Here is a 25,236-nt window from a genome sequence, read left to right as displayed (position 1 = left end):
ACGAGTCATCTTTCTGCACTCCCAACCTACTCCTAAAGCACTATACAGAATGTTTAGAAAGCAGAAGGGAAAGCAGCTGTTCCATACACCTTGTTCCTGCTGTTCAAGGTGCAGATGCCATCCAAATGAATCATATCAGAGCCAAAGATCCTGGTAGGAGTTCTTTTCTACAAAACTGCAGTCTTGTCTATGCTAACAACTTGGAGGACAAAATATTAGAAAATCTTGTAATAACCTTAGGACAAAATAGTGTAGATACTGACTGAGCTAGACCTGAGGACTTTTTCAATGTAGTGTGGATAAGTAAGATGACAGGAAGCCATAAGCATACTCTGCCTTGCACATCGACTTCTCCAGAGCCATTACAATCATCTGGAGTATTTGTGATAAATAAATATTGTTAATCTTCATGTATTTGGTTAGGATGGAAAAGGACCGGTCGTCCCAGACAGGAGTGAGGAGCATTTTTTTCAGTTTCTCAGATACAATTTCAAGTTTGAACCAATATGAACTACAATAGACCACAGAGGCCAGCAAAATCCGTAGCACTGTAGTTCAAGAGAACCTGAACACTGGCCTTAGACTATTATGAGCCTACATCACAGTAGAAGGAATCCAGCAGAGATCTCTAATGCACATCAGAAAAGCACCGTTTCTAGTTATCAAGGCTGTATTTCACACTGCTTGAGTAAAGATTGGAAACTATTTTATTCATAGGCAACCTGTGTGGCCGTCCTTACCTGGTCTGTAAAAGGAAGTGTGGTGGATTTGCTTCCCACACATCATGTTAAGTCCAGGAAGCCAGAGATGCTGTGTTGAGTTTGTTTCTTGAGAGTCTGAATTCCTAAGTAGAGGGACCAACTAGTTGCAATGGTTCTTTCACTCTGAGATCTTTGTTACACTACTGTACTGACTGGATATCACTGCCCTCATTTAAGAGGACTATCAGCTGGCTAGTTCATCTACATTGCAAGGACTAGTTTGTCCACAACCACCAACCTATCTGTAATTGGCCTCAGTATGCTCTCTCTCACTTGGGTACTTCTGTATTTGGCTAATTAACCTATACCACTCAGCTTAGAAGCACCAGCTACATTTTTTCTAATTTTGACTTCTCATCTTTTCCCTGACTATAATTTGCATTAGGAGAGTCCCTGCATTCGTGGCTTCCTGAGACAATAAGAGGAGCAATTGTCAGAAATCAACTAATTTGTTCAGTGGCTATATTTTTTTTGTTCCTGGCCATCATTTATTGCTTTATGTTACAACTTGATTTTAACCCCAGATTTGGACTTTTGTCTCATGTATAGACTTTATATGTTGCTTGAACATGTGGTCTCAATCCTGACCAAGTCATCCCTAGAATCTGATCCTGTCTCACTATTCCATGTCAGGAGACAGTGACTTAAATATTTTAATCATTTCCTGTATCACTAAATTAGTCACTGCCTAAAGTTTAGACTTTAATAATATGAACACATGTGCAGTCAAAGAGTACCTCGCCATTGGGCCAGAAAAATTTCACTGACTTAGGGTGGCTCCTGAAGTTACCTTGAGAAAGCTTGGATATGATGAATCCTGTAGACTTATTTTATGTTTACTGAATAATGCTTCATTCACTTTCTTTTGGAAGCTTAAATCAAGCATCAGTTTGCTCCTGTCAGGGCAGAAGACCAATTTCACTTGTCTACCCATGAGGATAAATGGATGCAGCAAGAATCTAGAAATGTCTTAGATATATTACTCTATAGCTCATTGACTATTCTATCAATGCTTTACTGGAAAGTGATGGCTATCTGATGTCAAGTTCCATTGATAAAATGATTCCCAAACGTGCTTTCAAGTATGCTTTCTTAAGAGGTCACAGAAGAACTTCAGTGACCTGCTAAAACCTAAAACAGATGAAGTTCCGATTAACTATGACACCAACTGTTTTCACATTTATATTCTTTCCTGATAAAGAAAATTATAGGAGTTCCATGCTCAAGGCTTTTGAGTTTTCTCCCAGGTGTGTTCAAACCAAGTGACATTAACAAAACATAAATCTAGAAGCCTCTCGTGAATAATGTAACCTTCTTTATTTTATATTTAAAGGATATATATGCAGATGTGTACACATCTTTGTAATTATTTAGAGCCTACATCCCTATTAAATACATTAACAAATATGCCACAGGAAAAACCAGTGTACCAGAGCCCCTCACAAGAGTTATATTTAAAGTGGGTTAAAGCAACATGGTTTCAATTTACTTAGTCTTTCTTGTCCAAGGAACACAGTGTGAGACCTCCTTTCTTTAGAAAAAAATAGGACAAACTAATTTGAAAACAAAGAAAGCAACAAAGTGAATCTTATGATGAGCTCTGAGCATTGGTAAATTACTCTTTCTGTTGTAAATTATCCTCTTCTCCCTCTGCTTTTCTCTTAATCTCCATTTAATTCCCTTTTCAAAATCCTACCTCTATTCTTTTTGGAAAACATTTCATTAAGCTGGTATAAGCATATCTAGATATCTGGAAATTTTTGTATAACTTTTAAAGGATCTATTAACACCTTATGAAATTATGGAAAATAAAGTGTTCGTATCTAATCAGTCTCAAAGAGGTCCAAGTGTACAAGACAATGTGTCCTTCAAATGTCAGCTTTTTTTTTTTTTTAAGACATAGTCTCGCTTTGTCGCCCAGGCTGGAGTGCAGTGGCACGATCTCTGCTCAATGCCAGCTCCGCCTCCCGGGTTCATGCCATTCTCCTGCCAAAGCCTCCTGGGTAGCTGGGACTACAGGTGCCTGCCACCATGTCCGGCTAATTTTTTTTATTTTTAGTAGAGACAGGGTTTCACCGTGTCAACCAGGATGGTTTCGATCTCCTGAAGTGTCAGCTTCTTTAAGGCTGTCATCTTGCCAGCTCTAAACAACTAAAACTTGTAAGAACCAGTTTCTGAGGTAAGTAGAATATTCTTAGTGGTCCTTAAATAATTCCAGATACTTTTATGGCATGCTTCTTTAAAGACCTTAGAATTATGCTTTAGAAATTTAAATTGGTTGTTCAGCGAAGTTATCAATCAGTAGGCAAGTTGTTGCATTTGACAGGAGCGATAGTCTTCATGTGGATTATTTATATTCATGTATGTTGGTAGACGGATATAAAACATGCAATTTGCTAGCAGTTGTATGGGACAAAAGCATCAACATATCTATCTTAGCTTTTCAATCATGTGATACTACTATAATGCTCCATTTTTCACAGATATTTCTTAAGTTCTTCTTTATCTGTCACTTCATACCTCCCATAAGCCATTTTCTGTTTTCTGCTGGATCACATTCTAGATGTTCTGGATGTCTATCATTTTCCTTTGCATTTGCTTCATTTGAGCAAGTGCTGAATTCCTGGATTGTGTTAGTAGTTTGATGCATAGTTTGAGCCAGATAGATCAGAAACATGAAATGCTTTTACATCATCCAGATAGATGGCACCATGAATAGATCCCATTACTTTCTGGCCTCTGAGGTAATAAAGACTTAAATTTAATTGGGTTCAGCTTAAAATCTCAATGCCATATTTAATTTAATATTCTTCCTTCTTTACAGCTCAAGCTTAAGCCATGGTCTAAAAGGCTTGCTCTGGAAGGGAAGTGTGGTTAGATTCCACCTTATACCTCCACTGCCTTGTTTTTTTTTTTTGTTTTGTTTTGTTTTTTTTTTAACTGCACTTCAGTTATATTATTCTCCAATGTCCCGGGAAGTAGGAGTTAAGGAAAACAGGCAAATGTCTCCTGTTAACTGGCTATTTGTAGCAGTAAGTTTATGATGTGTGTGTGTTTGTATGTGTGTGTGTGTGTAACAGAGATACAAACATTGGGTTTATTTGGGGTGCAAGTATGGGATCTTTAAGAAGTCTTGCAGAAGCTCTTTTGTTTTCCTTATCTTTAACAAGGAAAATATGCTCTATAAAAACATCTTGAAGCCTCTTGATCCTGAGATACTCTTGCTCCATAAAGAGTGTTCCTGGTAGACAGCTGAAACATGGCTGTCTTCTTCCACGTTCACTTGACCGATTGAGAAACGTTTGCCACACCAAGCCCTGGGAAGTATAGGCTGCCCCCTCTCTTCACTGTATCATTTCTAATTCATTTTTTACCCATCAAGTAAGCATAGAGTTTCTGAAGCAGACATCTTTAGAAGCAGACTTGGCAATTAGGTGTCATCCCCATCTACTCTGGACTCCCAGACCCTGTGATCAGTGGTCTTGGAGCTCCACTTACTTGCTTGGGACAAAAAGGTAGAAGTACCATCTTTTATTCCCCCTTACGGAATAAACAGAGGGAGCCATCCCCACTCTCCCTCTGGACCGTGAATTCAGCAAGACCATGATTCTCTCTAAAACCTTCAGAGAGTTTTAGCATAAGTGGGTATGGTGGAGCAACAAAGGCAGGGCCAGTTTTGCCGGCTCTTTTGTAAGCCCTTTGCTATGTCCTGCTATTTCCATCTCTTAGAATGAGAGAGACTTATTACTTGTTATTTTCAGTTTAAGACTATAGCCAAAATTCTAAGACAACAGATAGAATTCAATGTATTCATAACCATAGTGACAGTTTTAGACTTGCTCTTAAGTTAAATAGAAGAGTTAGGTCAGGAGGAAATAGTTTATCAAAAATGATACACACCCACCAACATGATTCATTCAAACTGAGTATTCTTCTTACTTGGCACTTGAACAAATTGCAACCTCTTATTAGGTAAAAAAGAAACACTAAAAGGAAATAGTTGGACCAGTTGCTTGGTCCACTGAAGTAGAGACTCTGGGAAAGAAAACTTGACTGGTAAACTCTGTGAACTGAAGCGTGGTTCTCAAATGGAGATTAATGTCCTCTCATGGGTCTCCACTTTTAGGTTTCTTCTGAAGGAGCAGAGTTGAGTAGGGATAGGCCACGGTATTTTTGTACTTTTAGAGACGGGTTCACGTCTCGATCTCCTGACCTGATCCGCCGCCTCGCCTCCAAGTGCTGGATACAAGGAGCCACCGCCTTACACTCCTATCCCAAGACACTTTCTAGAAAATAAAACATATTCCATATTGCTCTATTTTCTGCAATTTAGGGACAGTCAGGTTGGGGCCAATTAATGCACTACCCTAAGCAGAAACTTCAAAAGTTTGTCGTTGCTTTGCTTTATTTGAATTGGAATTTGGGATTTAGTTTTCTTTAGTTCATTTACTACTAAAATCACTCATAAAAATGAGGGCTTTATTTTGACATTGGCGAAAATCCTTTACTCAGAAGAAAAAATTTAAAACTGCTGGAAATTGAAATGTTTTACGTGTCTAAATCACAATGATGAGTACAATGATGAGTACTTAAACACAAAAAATAAATGTGTCTTATTACGAGATGATCATAATCAGTGCACCCACATTCTTAATCCATTTGCAATCATAAGCTTACCCATCACCTCGTAAATGAAGTAAAATTGCTTTTTGTATTGAGTTTAATAAGTATAGTATAGGACACATAGCTCCTTTAATGAATGTGTTTTTTTTGTAAAATATTGTTAAATGTTTTTTTTTTTCTAATTTGGCTTTTTAAATCATGCATTCATATGTTAAATACATTTTTTGGTTTCAATATTTGGTTTTTTATTTCACATGCAGAATTTTTTCTTGCAGAGTTTCTTAGACATACTACACTTTGATTTATGTATTTGTAATATTGTGGCACAAAGCTTAGTACATTATTTTTAAAATGGAAATGTGAGGAACTGTCAATTCATTGTAGAGATGACTTTCCATTTCCAGCAAAACTCATTAAACTCTTAAAATTTTTTCTTAAACTTATTTTATATTTCATCGTACTTTAAAGATATAAAATAATTTGTGTTAATTTTTACTTAGTTTTAATTTTCTTTGAAAACTGGATTAAGATGTATTATGTGTTTTTCTTGGTAACCATTACTAGGATTGTTTTCTATTTTTATATTTTTGTCATTGATCTCCATTTATTAAAAGATGTCTTTCTATCTTTCCTTATATTTGCTGTTTCTGCCTAGCTATATAATTCCTCTTACTGCTAAGTGGATTAGCTAAAGACATGAAATAACATTTTAAAACAACAACTGAACGGTATTCTGGAACAACAACAAAAATCAGATTATGGTTCAAGACTTTCTACAAACTTCATTCAATGAGACAGCACAGGTCAAGCGGGCAGAAAGTCATAGAAAATTCATAAGCCTGATATTCTATCAGGGTGCACCCAATAAGATGTTTAGAAATAGAAGGCAGCTTATGCCATGACTAGTTGAAAGAATTCTGCAAGCTTGGATTGACATCAGGTCTTTTCACTGACTGAGATAATCAAGGAATCTGTGTAAATCAGCCTCTCTTATTGACTGTTAGGCCAGGAAAAGAGCCAACCCACCCGAAGTCAACTCTGCCATCATTTCTTAAGCCACACTGTTCCTTTCAGCCCATAGAATCTCATGAATAGAAAAAGTTAGGTTTCTAAAAATAATTTTGATGCTAGATATGTGGTTTAATGTTATTCTATATTACATCCTATACAATTAAAATCTACAGATGTGCCTTGCAGAGTACACTGTTTTTGCCTTTAGCCAGAGGAAGGACCAAATTTAAATAATACCTGACTAGGCAATTACTACATACTGTGATTGGAAGTTTTCTCCAACCACCTGTCACAATGCTGAAATTTTATCATTAGAGATCCATTTCTTTGGAAGAACTCTGGGTAGGCTGCAGCCAGTCTCCTCTACAATAAAGGCTCTGATTATAGCCATTAACGCTGTTATCTGAATTAGTAAATTACCTGATGTTAATTTTAGTTGAAATTTTGAATGAGAACAAAAGGAAGCTATGTTTGAATTGGAATATAGGGCAAAGCCTCGGCCACCAATCTTGGATACAGTATTTCGATAGAAATAAATTAAAATTTTCTCCAAATGATGTCCCACCCCCATTTTGACACTTTTAATACAAAACAGGTAGATTTATTCTCCAAAAGATACATCTCTGAGCAGTGGTGACCTTTGTTTTCAATTTCTTCTGTAAATCCATTTTTGTCTTTGACTATTTAAGGTTTTCTGTTTTTCTCATTAAAATTTCTCCTTATACTTTTCATCCAGTCATAAACAAAGCTATTTGGCTTTATTCTAGGAACTGGTGTTGAGCAATGAACAAGACAGCCATAATCCCTGAACTCATTAGAGTTGATAGTCTAAAGTAAATGCAGACCATTAATGGGAGATGAAATACGGTATGGCACATGCTAAGACACATACAACGTGCAAGAAAGAACATAATGTCGTGTGAGGGAATGCATAAATAGCTTAATGTAGCCATCTCATAACATACTCATATATTAAAACATCATGTTATATGCTCTAGCTTGATACAATTTTTACTTGTCAAATCAAAAAAATATAAAATTCAAAGAACATGCAAGAATTACCTCCCTGAACTTAGAAGGTGCCAAAGGTAGCCACTTGGAATAGATGTCCAATAGGTTCAGAAGATAAATATAAATTAGCCAATAAAAGGAAGTCAGAATTGAGATTATTCCAGTAAAACGGAGCAACATGTTTAAGGCGAAGAATCAAGAGGGCCACAGTGTAGGTTGGGAAATGAAAAATAAAATTTCTATATAGCTAGAGCAGGGTCTAAAAGACACCAGCAGGAATTATATTATGAATTGACTTTTAAGCCACATTAAGGATAAAGCTTTTGGCCGGGTGCAATGTCTCTCGCCTGTAATCCCAGCACTTCGGGAGGCCGAGGCGGGTGGATCATCTTCGGTCAGGAGTTTGAGACCAGCCTGGGCAACATGGTGAAACGCTGTCTCTACTAAAAATACAAAAATTAGCCAGGCGTGGTCGTGGGCACCTGTATTCCCAGCTACTTGAGAGGCTGAGGCAGGAGAGTCGCTTGAACCAGGGAGGCAGAGGTTGCAGTGAGCAGAGATTGTGCCACTGCATTCCAGCCTGGGTGACAGAGAGAGACTCCGTCTCCATCTCAAAAAAAAAAAAAAAAAAAAAAAAAAAAAAAAAAAAAAAAAAATAGAGCTTTTATTCGAAGGACAGTAAAGAATCACTAGAGAATTTTAGAGGAAGCCACAATTTCATTTTTGAGAGAACACATTGCAGCCGCTTTGCAGGTGGGATGTGGCAGAGTAAAATGCCAGTGAAGAAACTGGTACCATATTTGAAGTAAGATATAGTAATGATTTTAACTAGAGTAAAGACAATGGAGAGAGAGAGAGAAAAGAATGGAATCAAGAACTATTTAGAAGGTATAATAAATAATTAGTGATTGACTAATTAGATGCAACATGATGAAGGACATGAGACACGAAGTAGAAATATCTAGAATTACGTCTAATAAAGGCAATCATTATTTGTATTTCGCTGAAACAGGAAAACATACAGAAAAGGAGGAAAAGCAAGTTAGGGAGTTGAGAAGTAGGTGAGAAGAGGATACGCAAGGAGTTCATATTTGGGAGTGTTAGCTTTTGGTGGTTGTAGAATATTCATGAGGAGATGTCCAATAGGGTGAGCTAACATGCAAGTATGGAGATCGAGGAGAAATCTGGACTTGAGAGATGTAGAGTTGAGAGTTGTCAGAATGTGAGGAGCAATTGAAGTTAAAGATATGGGTAGAATGAGAAGAAAGGAAAGCACAGGATAATATCTTAATGGAATCAAAATTTATGGTACAGGGAGAAGTACTGGGAAAGCCTTCCCTCTTCCTGCAGCATCACTAAACTTCCTGTTCCTTTTCCCTTAGTCTAGATGCCTTTAACTGTATTTTTACTTGGACGAAGCTGTGTTATAGGTTGGCTTCACTGAAGAATAATGACATCACTAATATTTTTGAAGCTTAAAAACCAACATATATAGTATTTATGTAATATCTAATATTCTATATATAATATAAAAACCAAGATCATCTTAAAACCTCAGTCATGCTCTGTGGGAAAGAAAGTTATATTGTACTTGATAATCATGCCTACACATTGTATATTAAGGAAATGTATTTTAAATGACACATAACGAATTCCCAATAAGTTGCCTGCCGTATTTCTTACTTTTATAACTACTGTGTTAAAAGTGAACAGATCCTTGAAGGGAGACTTTCCAATTTGTTACCCGTGCTATTCATACTTGAAAGTTATTGAATTATCCTAATCATACTTATAGTAACAATCAAGATTAATTGCAGCTGTATTAGGATTACTTATTATTTTTTCTACTTCAGCAGTAACACAAATCCAATTGTATGAATAATTTCCATAATCCAAATTGTGAAAGAAAGTAGGGAGAAAAAAGATCATGCAAAGCTGGTTGAAATAGTATTCAAAATAAATCTTTAACCAGACTGTTATCTAAAATTCTGTTTTTGACAAGGAGCTGATTCTGAACAGATTGTACATGTGTCTCACTGGTGGAAGCAGATTATCTGTCTTGAATTGGATTGTGATGACGATGACCCTATTCTAAGCAAACCAAATCTCTTGAACTATATAATGAGATCAGGAGGAACATTCGACCTGAGAAAGACAGATTGCAATGACTGAGATGATTTTGCTAATTTTTTTTTCCAGCCTATTTCCTTAATGTACGTGATATTGTGATTTATTTTCATGCAGAGATCCCTGATCCTATAGTTCTGTTTGCTATTTATTTTTCTCCTTCACATTTTTTTTCTATCAACAGAGCTGAATGAGTGCCAGGAAGCTGAGAAATCTATCTTACAAAAAGGTGATTGTGGAAGAGTCTAGAATCTTCATTTATTGTGCAGCAGGATTGCAGAAAAGCTATCAAGAGTAAACATTTAACTGATACACTCTTATTCCTTCTCTTTAGGCTGTAAGGAGGCAAAAGTTGCTTGAACAGAGCATCCAGTCTGCCCAGGAGATTGAAAAATCCTTACACTTAATTCAGGAGTCCCTCACATCCATTGACAAGCAGTTGGAAGCTTATATTGCAGACAAGGTGGACGCAGCTCAAATGCCTCAGGAAGCCCAGGCAAGTAAATCTGTGAATCAGCTTCCATTCTTTTGTTTTTATTACTTGAACAAAATGTTGCAGAGTTTCTAACTTTAAATTTATTCAACTAGTTTTCCAGGGGGTTGTTTTGATTCACTGATTTGACTATTTGGAGGTAGATAGGATGAAAAGGGGTCTAGATCATTAGTCTAAGATTGATTTATTTTTTTAAGTATGTAATAGAGGAATTTGAAACAAAGACATTTCAAAGACAAAAGCAATACGTTCTGGTGTTTCTTTCTTCAAACTCTACTAAAAGCTAGAGTAGAACCATAGGAAAGTAAATGGTAAAGAAAATGTTTTTTGGCCAGGTGTTGTGGCTCACACCTGTAATCCCAGCCCTTTGGGAGTCTGAGGCCCACGAATCACAAGGTCAGGAGTTCAAGACCAGCCTGACTAACATGGTGAAACCCTGTCTCTACTAAAAATGCAAAAATTAGCCAGGTGTGGTGGCATGCGCCTGTAATCCCAGCTACACGGGAGGCTGAGGCAGGAGAATCACTTGGACCTGGGAGGCGGAGGTTGCAGTGAGCCGAGATCACACCACTGTACTCCAGCCTGGAACAGAGTGAGACTCTGTCTTAAAAAAAGAAAATATATTTTATGGCATTGTTGAAAAGCAGTCTCAAATATTTTATTATAAACTCATCGTTGAGTTTAGTCACATGGTCTATATTGTTTTATGAAAATGTGTTAGTTACAATCAGTTAGTAACACAAAATTATCGATATAAATTTGCACCTTAATTATTAATGATCATGCTCAATATAGCTACATGCACTCACTCCCACAATTCATTCAAACCAAAATATAAAATGCGTTTACTTCTTTTTCTAGAATGAAAATTAAAATAGTATTTAAAATAAATCTGAGTTGACTTTTAAATGAGTAAATATTAGGCCATAATTTAATTTACATTCACTGTAAGAAGTATTTTTAAAATGCTGTTCTCATTTTTTAATTAACATTTAAACATATGTAAATTTATCATAGGTATTATTTATTCAAATGTCTTTAGGGTTGTGGGATAGCAATTAATAGAGCTACTTTTCAAATCTTGTATATATGTTGTTAACCCAATCACCAAGTCCATGCTATGATTTGAGGAGTACTAGAACGTTAGCTGCAAATCTCAAAGGCTTCTCCCCACCAGTTGGTGAAGATGTCTGAAGTTTTTCATTTTAAAATTAATTTGGGGGTGAAATATTAGATTTGTAGATCAAGGTTACAATGCAATTACAGTTAATGAATCACAATTAATAGGTGTCCTGGGCATCAGTATACACAATAGCATGAGTTAGTTTACCATATTGTCTAAGCTTGACCAAGAATGTCCCTGATAATATGTGGCACAGTATAGGTAATTTTGACAGGATTAAAAAGTACAGGGAATATTATTTCCTTATGGAATTCATACAATTGCAATAGTGGATGAAGAAAGAGAATTTTGGGGAGAATCCTGATGATAAAATCCTCATCATAGTTTGGGATAATAGTAAACATACTTGAGGATTCAATTTTTGTGTTGATATATAACGATTGTACATATTTTAGAGGGTAAGTGTGATACGTTGATACATACCTATTCCAGTATATACATTTTTTAAACTTACACAAGCCAGGTTCTCTAGTATTAACTATTCTTAAGTCTGTCCCAGTTTGAGTCATAATGAAAAAGGGTTTTTGATATATAATATTTGTACATATTTATGGATACAACATTTATGTAATATTTTCTTACATGTATAGAATGTGTATTGATTGAGTCAGGGTATTTAGTGTATCTGCCACAGCAGGATTTATTAAAATGCATGATAGGAATGAGTAATTGTTCCTGAATTGAGAAGAACTACATGAATAGAAATGAAATACAGGGTAGAACTGCTTTCATTTAAACTAATGACATGAGTTTTGAAGGAATGTTTGATTAAAAATGCTTGTGACGTTCTGAATGGAATTAAGGAAAAATTTGAGCAGTATGAATACTAGACATTAATATTGCAAGTTTGTACTTTAAAATGCATAAAGAACTACTTTGTGACAGACTTGCAGAATGAAATTATGAGTAGCAAATCTGATAGGCAAAGCTATTATACTATTGTCTTTCCAGGAAAATTGGAGCTTTTAGGGCAAAACATCTTTAATTGAAAAGGTTGTGATAAGGGGCAGTGTGTGTTTTTTCTTATTTAGAAACGGATTCGGGATTCTATAAACATTACTAGTTTTTAATAGCAAAATATTTTGTTTGGTTTTTCTAAAAAAAAATACAGTAAAAATGTTATTAACTACATCAGTCAAAAAGTACTAGCAAACAGCAGAACACAGATAAATTATGAAATTTCAGATCTACTTCAAGAAAGAGATTTTTGGGCATTCAGCTCAAATCTATTTTCCGTGCATTTCAGCTCTCACCTGCATTATCAACATAGTTCTTGACATTGAGTCTCCCCAGTGGTAATACAGAATATTGGAAAATACAAGCCATTTGAAAGCTATTAAAACATTCTTCTGCTCCAGGGTTTTATTTTAATACGGCAGTAAGTGAATTGTTTTCTAGAACAGAGTTCTCAGGTACTCAGATTTGCTTCAAGGATTATATTTCCTAAAAAGCAGCTCGAAATTCCCATGAAATAAAATAGAGAGTCAAAAGTTAGATAGAGAAATAACATAAGCACAGTGTGTAAGATGAAGGATCCACTAAGAATGCCACCAAAATGACATCTTAAATATAGAGATGGGATGGATGGATGGATGGATAGATAGACAGATAGATAGATAGATGAAAGAAAGAAAAGAAACGAATAGAATAGGGGCTAACTTTAATGCATTGTATTAATAAAAATGTATTTCTATAAATTTGCACTTAAAGATAAAAAGGTTATTGTTAATTAAAATATTAGTGCAGTATAATTTCTCTTTTCACAAAAGGTATAGGTAGCTTAATTCATCACTGAGAAGCAGGAAAAAATGTACGAAGTTACCATATTTAGTCCTCTTTGAAATACATGCTCAGATTTTCTGTCATATACTGTTCACACAGGTTTGTGTGTGTCTGACTCCACCGTGTGGTGCACTGAGAGTTTTGCTCCTTAATTTGAATCTATTAGAGCATTATTTTTTCTGCTTTTTAAGATCCTTTGAGATCCTCAGATATAAAAGCTATTGCATTAAGGAAATGCATACTATATGTATAACTTTCTGACAACCATACTCTTGTTATATATAAAAGTAGATGTGGATCAGGATACTTCTTTACATTCACATTTGCATTTCTTACTATAGGAAAGCAAAGAGCTGCTTACTTCCTTAGCATGTTAATTGATCAGTTATTTCTCTGGGCCCTCTGATTCTGAATTGGATTTAAAATTATTTTACTTATTTTAGTGACATGAGCTTACCTACAGAAGCAAAGCTTAACCTTTCAGAAAATAAAGCTGCGTGCTGCAAGGATATAAGCGCATGTGTTGACCTAGGAGTATTTTATTTCAAAAAATAACACATAGCCAAGTCACAGTCTTTTTTTTTTTTAATACTTTAAGTTTTAGGGTACATGTGCACAACGTGCAGGTTGGTTACATATGTATACATGTGCCATGTTGGTGTGCTGCACCTGTTAACTCGTCATTTGACATTAGGTATATCTCCTAATGCTGTCCCTCCCTGCACCCCCCACCACACAACAGGCCCTGGTGTGTGATGTTTCCCTTCCCGTGTCCATGTGTTCTCATTGTTCAATTCCCACCTATGAGTGAGAACAAGCGGTGTTTGCTTTTTTGTCCTTGTGATAGTTTGCTGAGAATGATGGTTTCCAGCTTCATCCATGTCCCTACAACGGACATGAACTCATCCTTTTTTATGGCTGCATAGTATTCCATGGTGCATAGGTGCCACATTTTCTTAATCCAGTCTATCATTGGACATTTGGGTAGGTTCCACGCCTTTGCTATTGTGAGTAGTGCCACTATAAACATACGTGTGCATGTGTCTTTATAGCAGCATGATTTATAATTCTTTGGGAATATACCCAGTAATGGGATGGCTGGGTCGAATGGCATTTCTAGTTCTAGATATCTGAGGAATCACCACACTGACTTCCACAATGGTTGAACTAGTTTCCAGTGCCACCAACAGTGTAAAAGTGTTCCTGTTTCTCCACATCCTCTCCAGCACCTGTTGTTTCCTGACTCTTTAATGATGGCCATTCTAAGACGTGTGAGATGGTATCTCATTGTGGTTTTGATTTGCATTTCTCTGATGGCCAGTGATGATGAGCATTTTTTCATGTGTCTTTTGGCTGCATAAATGTCTTCTTTTGAGAAGTGTCTGTTCATATCCTTCACCCACTTTTTGATGGGGTTGTTTGTTTTTTTCTTGTAAATTTGTTTGAGTTCATGGTAGATTCTGGCTATTAGCCCTTTGTCAGATGAGTAGATTGCAAAAATTTTCTCCCATTCTGTAGGTGGCCTGTTCACTCTGATGGTAGTTTCTTTTGCTGTGCAGAAGCTCTTTAGTTTAATTAGATCTCATTTGTCAATTTTGGCTTTTGTTGCCATTGCTTTTGGTGATTTAGACGTGAAGTCCTTGCCCATGCCTATGTCCTGAATGGTATTGCCTAGGTTTTCTTCTAGGGTTTTTATGATTTTAGGTCTAACATGTAAGTCTTTAATCCATCTTGAATTAATTTTTGTATAAGGTGTAAGGAAGGGATCCAGTTTCAGCTTTCTACATATGGCTAGCCAGTTTCCCCAGCACCATTTATTAAATAGGGAATCCTTTCCCCATTTCTTGTTTTTGTCAGGTTTGTCAAAGATCAGATTGTTGTAGATATGCGGCATTATTTCTGAGGCCTCTGTTCTGTTCCATTGGTCTACATCTCTGTTTTGGTACCAGTACCATCCTGTTTTGGTTACTGTAGCCTTGTAGTATACAAAAAAAGAGAATTTTAGACCAATATCCCTGATGAACATCGATGCAAGAATCCTTAATAAAATACTGGCAAACCGAATCCAGCAGCACATCAAAAAGCTTATGCACCATGACCAAGTGGGCTTCATCCCTGGGAAGCAAGGCTGGTTCAACATACGCAAATCAATAAATGTAATCCAGCATATAAAGAGAACCAAAGACAAAAACCACACGATTATCTCAATAGATGCAGAAAAGGCCTTTGACAATATTCAACAACCCTTCATGCTAAAAACTCTCAATAAATTAGGTATTGATGGGACGTATCTGAAAATAATAAGAGCTAGCTATGACAGACCCACAGCCAATATCATACTGAATGGGCAAACACTGGAAGCATTCCCTCTGAAAACTGGCACAAGACAGGGATGCCCTCTCTCACCACTCCTATTCAGCATAGTGTTGGAAGTTCTGGCCAGGGCAATCAGGCAGGAGAAGGAAATAAAGGGTATCCACTTAGGAAAAGAGGAAGTCAAATTGTCCCTGTTTGCAGATGACATGATTGTATATCTAGAAAACCCTATCGTCTCAGCCCCAAATTTGCTTAAGCTGATAAGCAACTTCAGCAAAGTCTCAGGATACAAAGTCAGTGTGCAAAAATCACAAGCATTCTTATACACTAATAACAGACAGAGAGCGAAATCATGAGTGAACTCCCATTCACAATTGCTTAAAAGGAATAAAATACCTAGGAATCCAACTTACAAGGAATGTGAAGGGCCTCTTCAAGGAGAACTAGAAACCATTGCTCAATTAAATAAAAGAGGATACAAACAAATGGAAGAACATTCCATGCTCATGGGTAGGAAGAATCAATATTGTGAAAATGGCCATACTGCCCAAGGTAATTTATAGATTCAGTGCCATCCCCATCAAGCTACTAATGACTTTCTTCACAGAATTGGAAAAAACTACTTTAAAGTTCATATGTAACCAAAAAAGAGCCAGCATTGTCAAGTCAATCCTAAGCGAAAAGAACAAAGCTGGAGGCATCATGCTACCTGACTTGAAACTATACTACAAGGCTACAGTAACCAAAACAGCATGGTACTTTTTACCACAGTCTTAAATTATATGACCACAGCATCAAACTACCCAGTGTCAGCTCACTTAATGAGAGATTTTATTAAAGTATAAAATTAAGAAAAAATTTATTGAAACATAATAAAGCAAATGGGGAAAACTCTTCTAGATATGGAAATATATCTTAGAAAACAGAAACTAGAATTATTTCCAAAGTTTTATGATTAAAAATGTAACAACCTATGCATGTTCCTTGGAAATAATTAAAAAAATTAAATCACGAAATTGTATAACTGCAAAGAAACACATGGAACAAATTTAGTCATTTACTGCTCAATTTTTCAGAACTATGTATTGAAGCACAGAGTTTTAGTTTTGGTACCTAAAATCCTATAGGAAAAGTCTAAGTAACCATGCTGAAACCCAGAGCAATCAAATCAAATCTTTAGGTGGATTTGGTCTTCAGAATTTTTGGAAACTTTTTTACTCATTCTAATGTGTAGCTAATTGGAGAATGGCTTTGGGCGGTTCCTTACTAGTAATGACTAAATTGTTCCAGAGTATTTTACATATAACATTTTCTGTCACTCTTTTATAAAGATTCTCTTTTATGACTGTGTCAACATTTCAATGGGAGGGAGTCAGAGTGGCAGTCCAACTACTGGTGACATTCTGTCCTGTTTTGATTTTTTCCTCTAATGGAAAATGGGTGATGGAAGAAAATATAGCTGAGCGCTATCGCTCAAATTTTAATTTAGACAAATAGAATGTTCAATATAGATATTTGAAGCTGAACTCAGCTTGGCTTTCTTCAATTCATTTTTTTCTAACCTCATTTGTTAACATGCCAATTAACTTGCATATGGCTCTTAATCATTTTAGGGGACAGTGACAACGATGTTTAAATAGCTACTTAAATGTCTTGTAATTTTTAAAATTACGAAGATACTTTCACATACACGATTTTTTTCCTTTTCTACTAATTTCAGTTTTGAATCTTTGATATGTAAGAACAACCCAACATGAGCACCTGTTGAAAATCACCATGTCATTATGTTTTGATGCATTTCATAGGGGAGAACAAGGCCCTGTTGCTTAGATTACTGCAAGCAAGAGCAGAGTTGCCTAGCAGTGGCTCCAATAGCTTTACTGTCCTATTTGTTTTTTCCCAAAGAATTCTGATCTCATTTTTTGTAACCTCGTGTCCCACATAGTAGATTGATGAGCAGGAATAGAGGAAGGAAACAAATTACCTTCAAAGAGTGCCTCATAATTAAATATTGAAAAATACTGCCGTGATTTGCTCACCAAGCTAGTACCTAAGGTGTTCCAGAGTCCACTACAGACCAGACTTCCTCCTTCCGTCTCTTTTTCTGTCCCATTAACAATGTGAGTACAATTTAGAAAAGAGGGAATTTTTAAAGCAAATAAAGCTATTAATTTAAACTAATTACATTAACTGCACATTTAAAGGAATTTATAATTGCAGTCTTCCTGTGTTTATTAAAGAAGCTAAATCGTATAACTCACTTTAAATATAATCAGTCATATTTAAATGTAAACATTCCAAGCTATCAAAATCAATGGCTTAAAAATGAAGATATTACTGCAGATTTTGGTCTATCAGATTGAGCTTATGATTTCATTAGGGAATAAAACAGACTCTTATAGTGTAAATAGGCACATTTGATTGCCAAACGACTTGGAACAGTGTAACTTTACAGTCTGCTTTATTGATTTATGAGTTAGACAGCAGAAACCTGCAAAGGGGGAATTTTTGTGATAATTGGATAATTTAATCAAAGAAGAAGAAAATGGAGAACTAATCCGGAGATTTGGATTCAAATATTAAATCCTATATAGCCATAGCTGTAGACTTTTTTTTTTTTCTTTTTACACAGCACAGTAGATGTGATGGTAAACCTAGTGCAGTTAATTTTGAATCTGTTCTAACATTGAAAGGCCCCCCTATGTGTTGCTATACAGAACTTATTACTCTCCATTTAAGAGTAACTCTTGTTAGTTTCGTATGTTTAATAGTGTGGGAAACAGTCATAAACAAAAGTTGTAGGAAATGTAAAATACTAGAACCTTGCCACATGTCACTGACTGTACTTGGAAAACCTGTACAATATTATGTCCTCACGGGATATATGATAAAGATATAGATTTCTTTCGTATTATTTTGACGTGTACATTTAAAGTCTGCAATTAAACTATAGTATGCTTTTGTAAAAATCTATGTACAAATTCTAAATGTAAGGATGAAATTATTAAAATTAATGGCAAAAACTGCAATTACTTTTGCAGCAATCTGATAACATCACGCTACTGCCACAGTGAACACTATTGCAACACTCTGAATATTTTGAAGTGATCCAAATTTATCCTATTATTTCCCAATTTTGTCTCATACAGATGGATTTTTACTACTCCAAAGATAGCACACAGAAAATGTATCGATCTAAAATGCACAGCCAGATAACACTTAGCATAACATATTATGTTTTATTTTTCTTCCAGCGTTTATTGTGATTGTTAAATCTTTTATTTGCTTTTTAAAAATTTTCCCCATCTACTCCCATTCTCTACCCACTAAAGTTCAGCTGTAAGACCGTGGGCCACCTAGCAGATTTCTAACAAATAGCTGGCAAATTTATTGAATTCTACTGAGGTTTAGTCACTAAGTATGTCTCAGACAAATGTGACAGGTAATGTAAAATTTAAAATGTGAATAAGCCTAACATGGTCCTTGCCATCTTGCCACTCATTAGATAGCACCAAAGAAAGATAAAAGTTTAGAAATTGCTGGCCACTCACGTTTACCATAATAGTCAAGAACCATTTTTCCAATGGAACTTAATAGTATCATAAAGACATCTTGTCATAATGCTCTATGATTGACCAACTTTGAAGCTCTGAAAACCTTTCCAAAATACTTTAAATAGTATAAAATGGAACTCTTCACATGAAAAGGAAAGACTGATGGAAAATATATATTTTAGCCTCTCTATGTATTACCTAGATTTAAGGATTATACCATGTGAATATGTAATATTTTCAAAGCATTCACGTTATTTGATAGTTATAACAGCCTAATGAGGTATAAAAGTTGTGTTTAAGGGAATATTTGAAAACACTATATTAATGGTTGAAGCATGGGGTGAGAACAGGATGTGAATGAAAATGGACACAAAGGTTTAGGGGTTAATAAAAAATGTCCTAAAGTTGGATTGTGGTGATGTATACATGACTCTATAAATGTACTAAAGTTCAATGACTATATGTTTAAAATGAAAATTTTATGGTATGTAAATTATATCTCAAAGTTGTTTTTAAAACCCTGTTGAATAGAGAATATATGAACTACTATTATATATTTAGAAAGATAATTGAAGGTTACCATCAACTTTTTCACTCCATTATTTTGATGCATAGTAAAGGGTGAAATATGATGACTGTTGTTAAATAACCTGGAATTAACTTAAATGGTAGATATTTATTGATGGCCTACGGATGTCTGCAATATCTTACATAGTAAAATCATAATGTTCCCATTGTTTACATTCTGTTACATTTAATGAATTTTAATGCTAAAGCATTTTGACTGAAGCTGATATTTTAACTCAGATCTGCTTTCTCCATTTTAATAATTAGCCCTTTATTAAGTGAAAATTAACCTACAACAAGTACAATCTCCCAATTATCTCTAGGCAGCATTCCAAAATGTTCCCTAGAGTTTGCTTTACTCGTTTATCTATTTTGAAAAGTAACCATAATTATTTGAAAATAAGTTATTTCTATTTTTAATGTTGGTAGGCACGTAGTAGGTGTGGAAACGTTACATGAGATATTTTGATACAGGCATTCAATGCATAGCAATCAAATCAGGGTAAATGGGGTATCTATCACCTTAAGCATCTATCCTTTGTGATATAAAGATTCAATTGTACTCTTTTAGTTTATTTTAAAATGCACAATCAAATTCGTTTTTTATTATGGTCATCCTGTTCTAGCAAATACTAGGTCTTATTCATTATTTCTAATTTTTGTACCCATTAACCATCCCCACTTCCTCTCCAACCCCTGACTACCCTTCCCAGCCTCTAGTAAGGATCCTTCTACTCTCTATCTCCAGAGTTCAATTATCTTAATTTTCAGCTCCCACAAATAACTGAGAACATGGGATGTTTGTCTTTCTGTGACTGGCTTATTTCATTTAATGTAATAACGTACAGTTCCATCCATGTTATTGCAAATGACAGGATGTCATTCTTTTTTTATGGCTGAATAGTACTGTATTGTGTATAGGTACCATGTTTTCTTTATCCATTCGTTTTTTAATGGACATTTAGGTTGCTTCCAAATCTTGACTTTCGTGAATAGTGCTGCAATAAAACACGGGAGTACAGATATCTCTTCATTGTACTGATTTTCTTTCTTTTGGTTATATACACAGCAGTGGGATTGCTGGATTGTATGGTAGTTCTGTTTTTAGTTTTCTGAGGAATCTCCAAACTGTTTTCCATAGTGGTTGTACTAGTTTACATTCCCACCAGCAGTGTATGAGGGTTCCCTTTTCTCCATATCCTCGCCAACATTTGTTATTGCTTGTTATATAAATAAAACCATTCTAGTTGAAGTGAGATTATATCTCATTGTGGTTTGGATTTACATTTCTCTTATGATCAATGATATTGAGAAACTTTTCATATACCCGTTTTTCATTTATCTTCTTTCAAAAAAAGTCTATTCAGATATTTTGTCCATTTTTAATCAGATTATTAGTTTTTTCCCATAGAGTTGTTTGAGCTCTTTATACATTCTAGGTATTGATCCCTTGTGAGATGGGTCGTTTGGAAATATTTTCTCCTATTCCATGGGTTATCTCTTCACCTTGTGGGTTGTATCCTTTGCTGTGAAGATTTTTAACTTGGTATGATATCGTTTGTCCATTTTTGCTTTGGTTGCCAGTGCTTGTGGGGTATGGCTCATGAATTTCTTGCCTAGACCAGTGTTCCGGAGGTTTCCGCCAATGTTTTCTTGTGGTAGTTTCATAATTTGAGGTCTTAGATTTAAGTATTTAATCCATTTTGATTTGATTTCTGTATATGGTTGAAGATAGAGGTCTGGTTTTATTCTGCGTTTGGATATCCAATTTTCCCAGCACCATTTTTTGAAGGACTCCTTTCCCCAAAGTGTGTTCTTGGCACTTTGTCAAAAATTAGGTCCCTGTAGATGTATGGATTTATCTCTGGGTTCTCTATTCTATTCCATTTCTCTATGTGTCTCCACTTATGCCAGCACCATGCTGTTTTGGTTACTATAGCTGTGTAGTATAATTTAAAGTTAGGTAAAGTGATTCCTCCAGTTTCATTCTTTTTTGCTTAGGATATATTTGGCTATTCTGGGTCTTCTGCAGTTCCATATAAATTTCAAGATTGTTTTTTCTATTTCTGTGAAGAATGTCATTGTTAGATAATACATTATTATAATGGACTCTTCTATTATCATTGTCATTATTATAACTAAGCATAACATTGTTTCTCAGGTATATTATAAGTAATAATTATATACAATGTCCAATTTTTTATTTTTAAAAGGTTCTATGGTCAAGATTATGCAGAAAAATTTGTATACTTCTCTGCTGGAGATTTTCAACCCACTATTTTGTATTTTCAAAATTAAAAGTTTAACCTAAATTTGTTAAGAAGGCACAGACACTTTTTCCTCTAGAAATATGTTGATATACCACAAAACTCACATGTCAAGGAACAATGTGGGAGAGACACTGAAATAGACTGTTTCCTTTGGCCTGTTGCATATTTCTGATAAAAGTCAAAACTTATTTAGCTGACAAAATTTAATTTAAAAGTAATATTTTTCTAAGTAACTCAACTTAGGGGTGTTTTAAAAAAAGAGTAGTAAAAAGCTGTGTGAATTTCTTCTTTTTATACTTGTTGAATTATTATAAAGTATGACCTGAAACTTTTCAACATTTTTTTTCTATGAAAATAATTACATTTCTTGCATGTTCTTACTTTTGGAAAGTATATATCGTCCCAGATCTTTTGGTATATTTTCTTTCTTCAGTTTTCTAAGTACGTGTGATATGTGGCCATTTCCCTTTCTTGAAAATAACAATTTCAAAATTACTGTCTCTTTCAAAATTACCAATCTAACAGTGGTACATTCCTCCATCAATCAGTAGTCTCAACATGAAATATTTTAATATTTTTTTCTAAAATATTTTCTTATTTTCTCTAAATGTCTCTTTAAATGTCTCTAAATGTTTCTTTAAATGTTTCTCTAAATGTTCTTTGGCACCACAGAAACTCCAATAATTATTTGATATCATTTTCTTTATTCTGTTAAATACTTTAGCCAGCTACAGTATAATTTTGCTTGCCATTTTCTGTTTTTAATTGGATATATGAGAATGGTTTTATGAGGTAAAGCATGATTTTTAAAAAAAGCCCTGCTGTCTGCTCAGTTACTTGTAAAGTCCTTTATTTAAAATGTGATTAATGGTTGAATGATTTTTTGGTTCTATAATTTTGCCCTTTACCATATTCAATGGAAAAATGGTTAATTCGATTTCACTTGTTTTATTTTCCTACTATATAGTGCTGTGAACATAATTACTGCATGCTCAAATGCCTTTTTTATAATGGAATGATGAGATAAGCTCAAATGTCTTTTTTAATATAATGGAATGATGATATAATTTGCTTTATATTACTTGACTTTGATGAAGAAAATCTAGTGATTCTGAAAGGTATTGGATTCAGAATACCTCATAGAGCATATGTGAGTGTTCACATCAGTATCCCTGTTTTGCTATTTCCTCTCACTTTGTTTCCGTTAGAATTTACTGATTTTATATGAAGCCATGCTGATAATTTCACAAGAATAGTTGTTTGTGGTTGGGTTATTTGTTTTCTTCAAATGCTTTCTATCCATATCCCACTAGATGTATATATTAGGTGAAAATATAACTCAAATTATACATCCCTCACATATTTAGTACAACTTAGAAGTCTAGTAGACAAGAATAGAGATCATTTTCCTTTGGATTAAATCTTCTGTCCCCATTGTTTTCTTCCACAATTTCATTTTCTTTCATCATATTCTCATAATGTCAAAAAAGAAAATGATTACATTGTCTTTTTTTATGAGTCATTTTTATATAGGGGATTGTTCTTCCCAGAGGTTTCAGTAATACTGTGTTATTTGTACAAGTTACTTACCTATTTCACAATAAGCCTGCACTAAAGTGATAAGCATTTTTTACTTATGTGGTTCCAGAATAAAATTCTGACGAGGTTAGGTAAAGTAGCTGGTAAAAGATATTCCAAGTACAAGCTAAAAGTTAACTACAATTTAAATGTAAATTTCGTGGAATTAATGTGTAAAGATGCTGGCAAAATATGTGTCATGCATGTTTTACAGCTTTCCCATGGTAGAATCAATTGGAAATATAAATACATTTTATTTTATAATTTTAGTAATGAATTGAATTATTATTAATGAATATGTTAAGTGTATTTGATGGATAGCCTTTTTCAAAATCTACTTGTGTGATACACTCTGGCAAAAAAAAGCAAAAGGATTACATCTGCAAAGTATTGTATGATTCTTGGATATACATAATGTATATTAATATATATTCTGAGAAGTTCTGTAGTATAGACACATGTTCATCTTTAATTTCCAAAATATGTTTAACCACTGAGTTCTTTTTAATGCATAATCTACACAATGCATAAAGAAAATTTTATCTCTAATCATATTGCAACAGTACTACAAACATGAGAATTTCTCTAGAAATGCCTATACATTATGATAAATGTCTCACTTTTATATGATGTTCAATGATGATTTTTTTCAATGTTAATAATTTTAGTGGCGGCAACCTTTCTAAAAACAGAAGTTCATCCTCAACAGTTATTTCTAAGTATTTAATAGAAATACGTATATTTCAAATTCCATGGAATGCTTTGCGTTGAGCTCCAAATTGCCCAACGTTCCTCTCACAGGTTACTTGGTCCTTCATGTCTCCTGCCAACAGATAAAAGTCGAGTGTTTGATTATATGTTTGTAAGTTATTGTTGTTCCTATTATTTATGACTTATGACAACAATATGGCTCATTTGGGAAAATGTGGAACTTATCAGGAAGCCTTGTGTTGCAATGATCACTTAATGCTATCTTTGCTTTGCTTTGTAATGCCGAGCTTCTAGAATTTCCAGGGGCAGTCTTTGAAAATAAAATTATAAATAGAAAATTAAATTTTGGGTTATAGAAGGGTCTCTTGCAAGTGAGAGGAACTGAAACTTAAGGTTCTGTATCTTCATACTAATTCCTCATCTAGATAGTAATTCTTACTCACATTCAGTCTTCTCTTCCATTAAATTAAGCACACACACTCTGCATGCCCCAAGCCTAATCTTTGCTAGTTTGTTTCCTACAGCCTAAAATTAGATCCTGTATTCTTATTCTCTGACCCTCCAAAACCCTTTCTCAGCCATATGCTAGTTAAATTATGTAAATTTTCTAAAAATCACCAGATTATATAGCAGATATTAATATTTATCTTTCTGGTCACAGAGCATGAGTTTTTCGTTTTTTAAAATTTTTTAAAATTATGCTTTAACTTCTAGGGTACATGTGCACAACATGCAGGTTTGTTACATATGTATACATGTGACATGTTGGTGTGCTGCACCCATTAACTCGTCATTTACATTAGGTATATCTCGTAATGCTATCCCTCCCCCACTGCCCCCAACCCACGACAGGCCCTGGTGTGTGATGTTAGTTTTTCTATTACATTGCATATATTTCTGCTTTGTAATTTACTAACATATCTACATTTTGCCTCTCAAAATAAAGCTTCTGTAAGTATAGGGGCAACAGTTTTGTTCTCACTGTGTGGAATTGAGTAGTAGAAACTGAACAATTTGTTGAATTAAATTAACTAAATGCTATCAACATACAAATAAGATTAAATTTCTTTTTTTTTCCCACAAATGTCCATTTGGAGGATACTTTTATTTTAAAATCATAATTAAAGAGGCAGTATAATTGTTAAGGGACAGCAAGTTTGTTACTTCCTAGTTATGTTACCTTCGGCATGTTGACATTTCTACCTTCATTTGTACATGAAGATGATAAATACTTATGTTAATATGGTTA

At 34.6% G+C, this 25,236-nt stretch overlaps 1 protein-coding gene across 1 annotated transcript in view; it reads left to right on the top strand.

The window, feature by feature from the left end:
• The window catches only part of DMD (dystrophin), a 1,770,560-nt gene that overhangs the window by 433,311 nt on the left and 1,312,013 nt on the right, over positions 1-25,236 (top strand). Inside the window, exon 28 of the mRNA XM_030807549.1 lies at positions 9,868-10,029. Coding sequence (XP_030663409.1) covers positions 9,868-10,029 — 162 coding nt within the window. The remainder of the gene's footprint in view (positions 1-9,867; positions 10,030-25,236) is intronic.

The sequence above is a fragment of the Nomascus leucogenys genome, chromosome X, assembly GCF_006542625.1.
Source record: "Nomascus leucogenys isolate Asia chromosome X, Asia_NLE_v1, whole genome shotgun sequence".
NCBI lineage: Eukaryota > Metazoa > Chordata > Mammalia > Primates > Hylobatidae > Nomascus > Nomascus leucogenys.
This window is presented reverse-complemented; position numbering and strand designations above follow the sequence as displayed.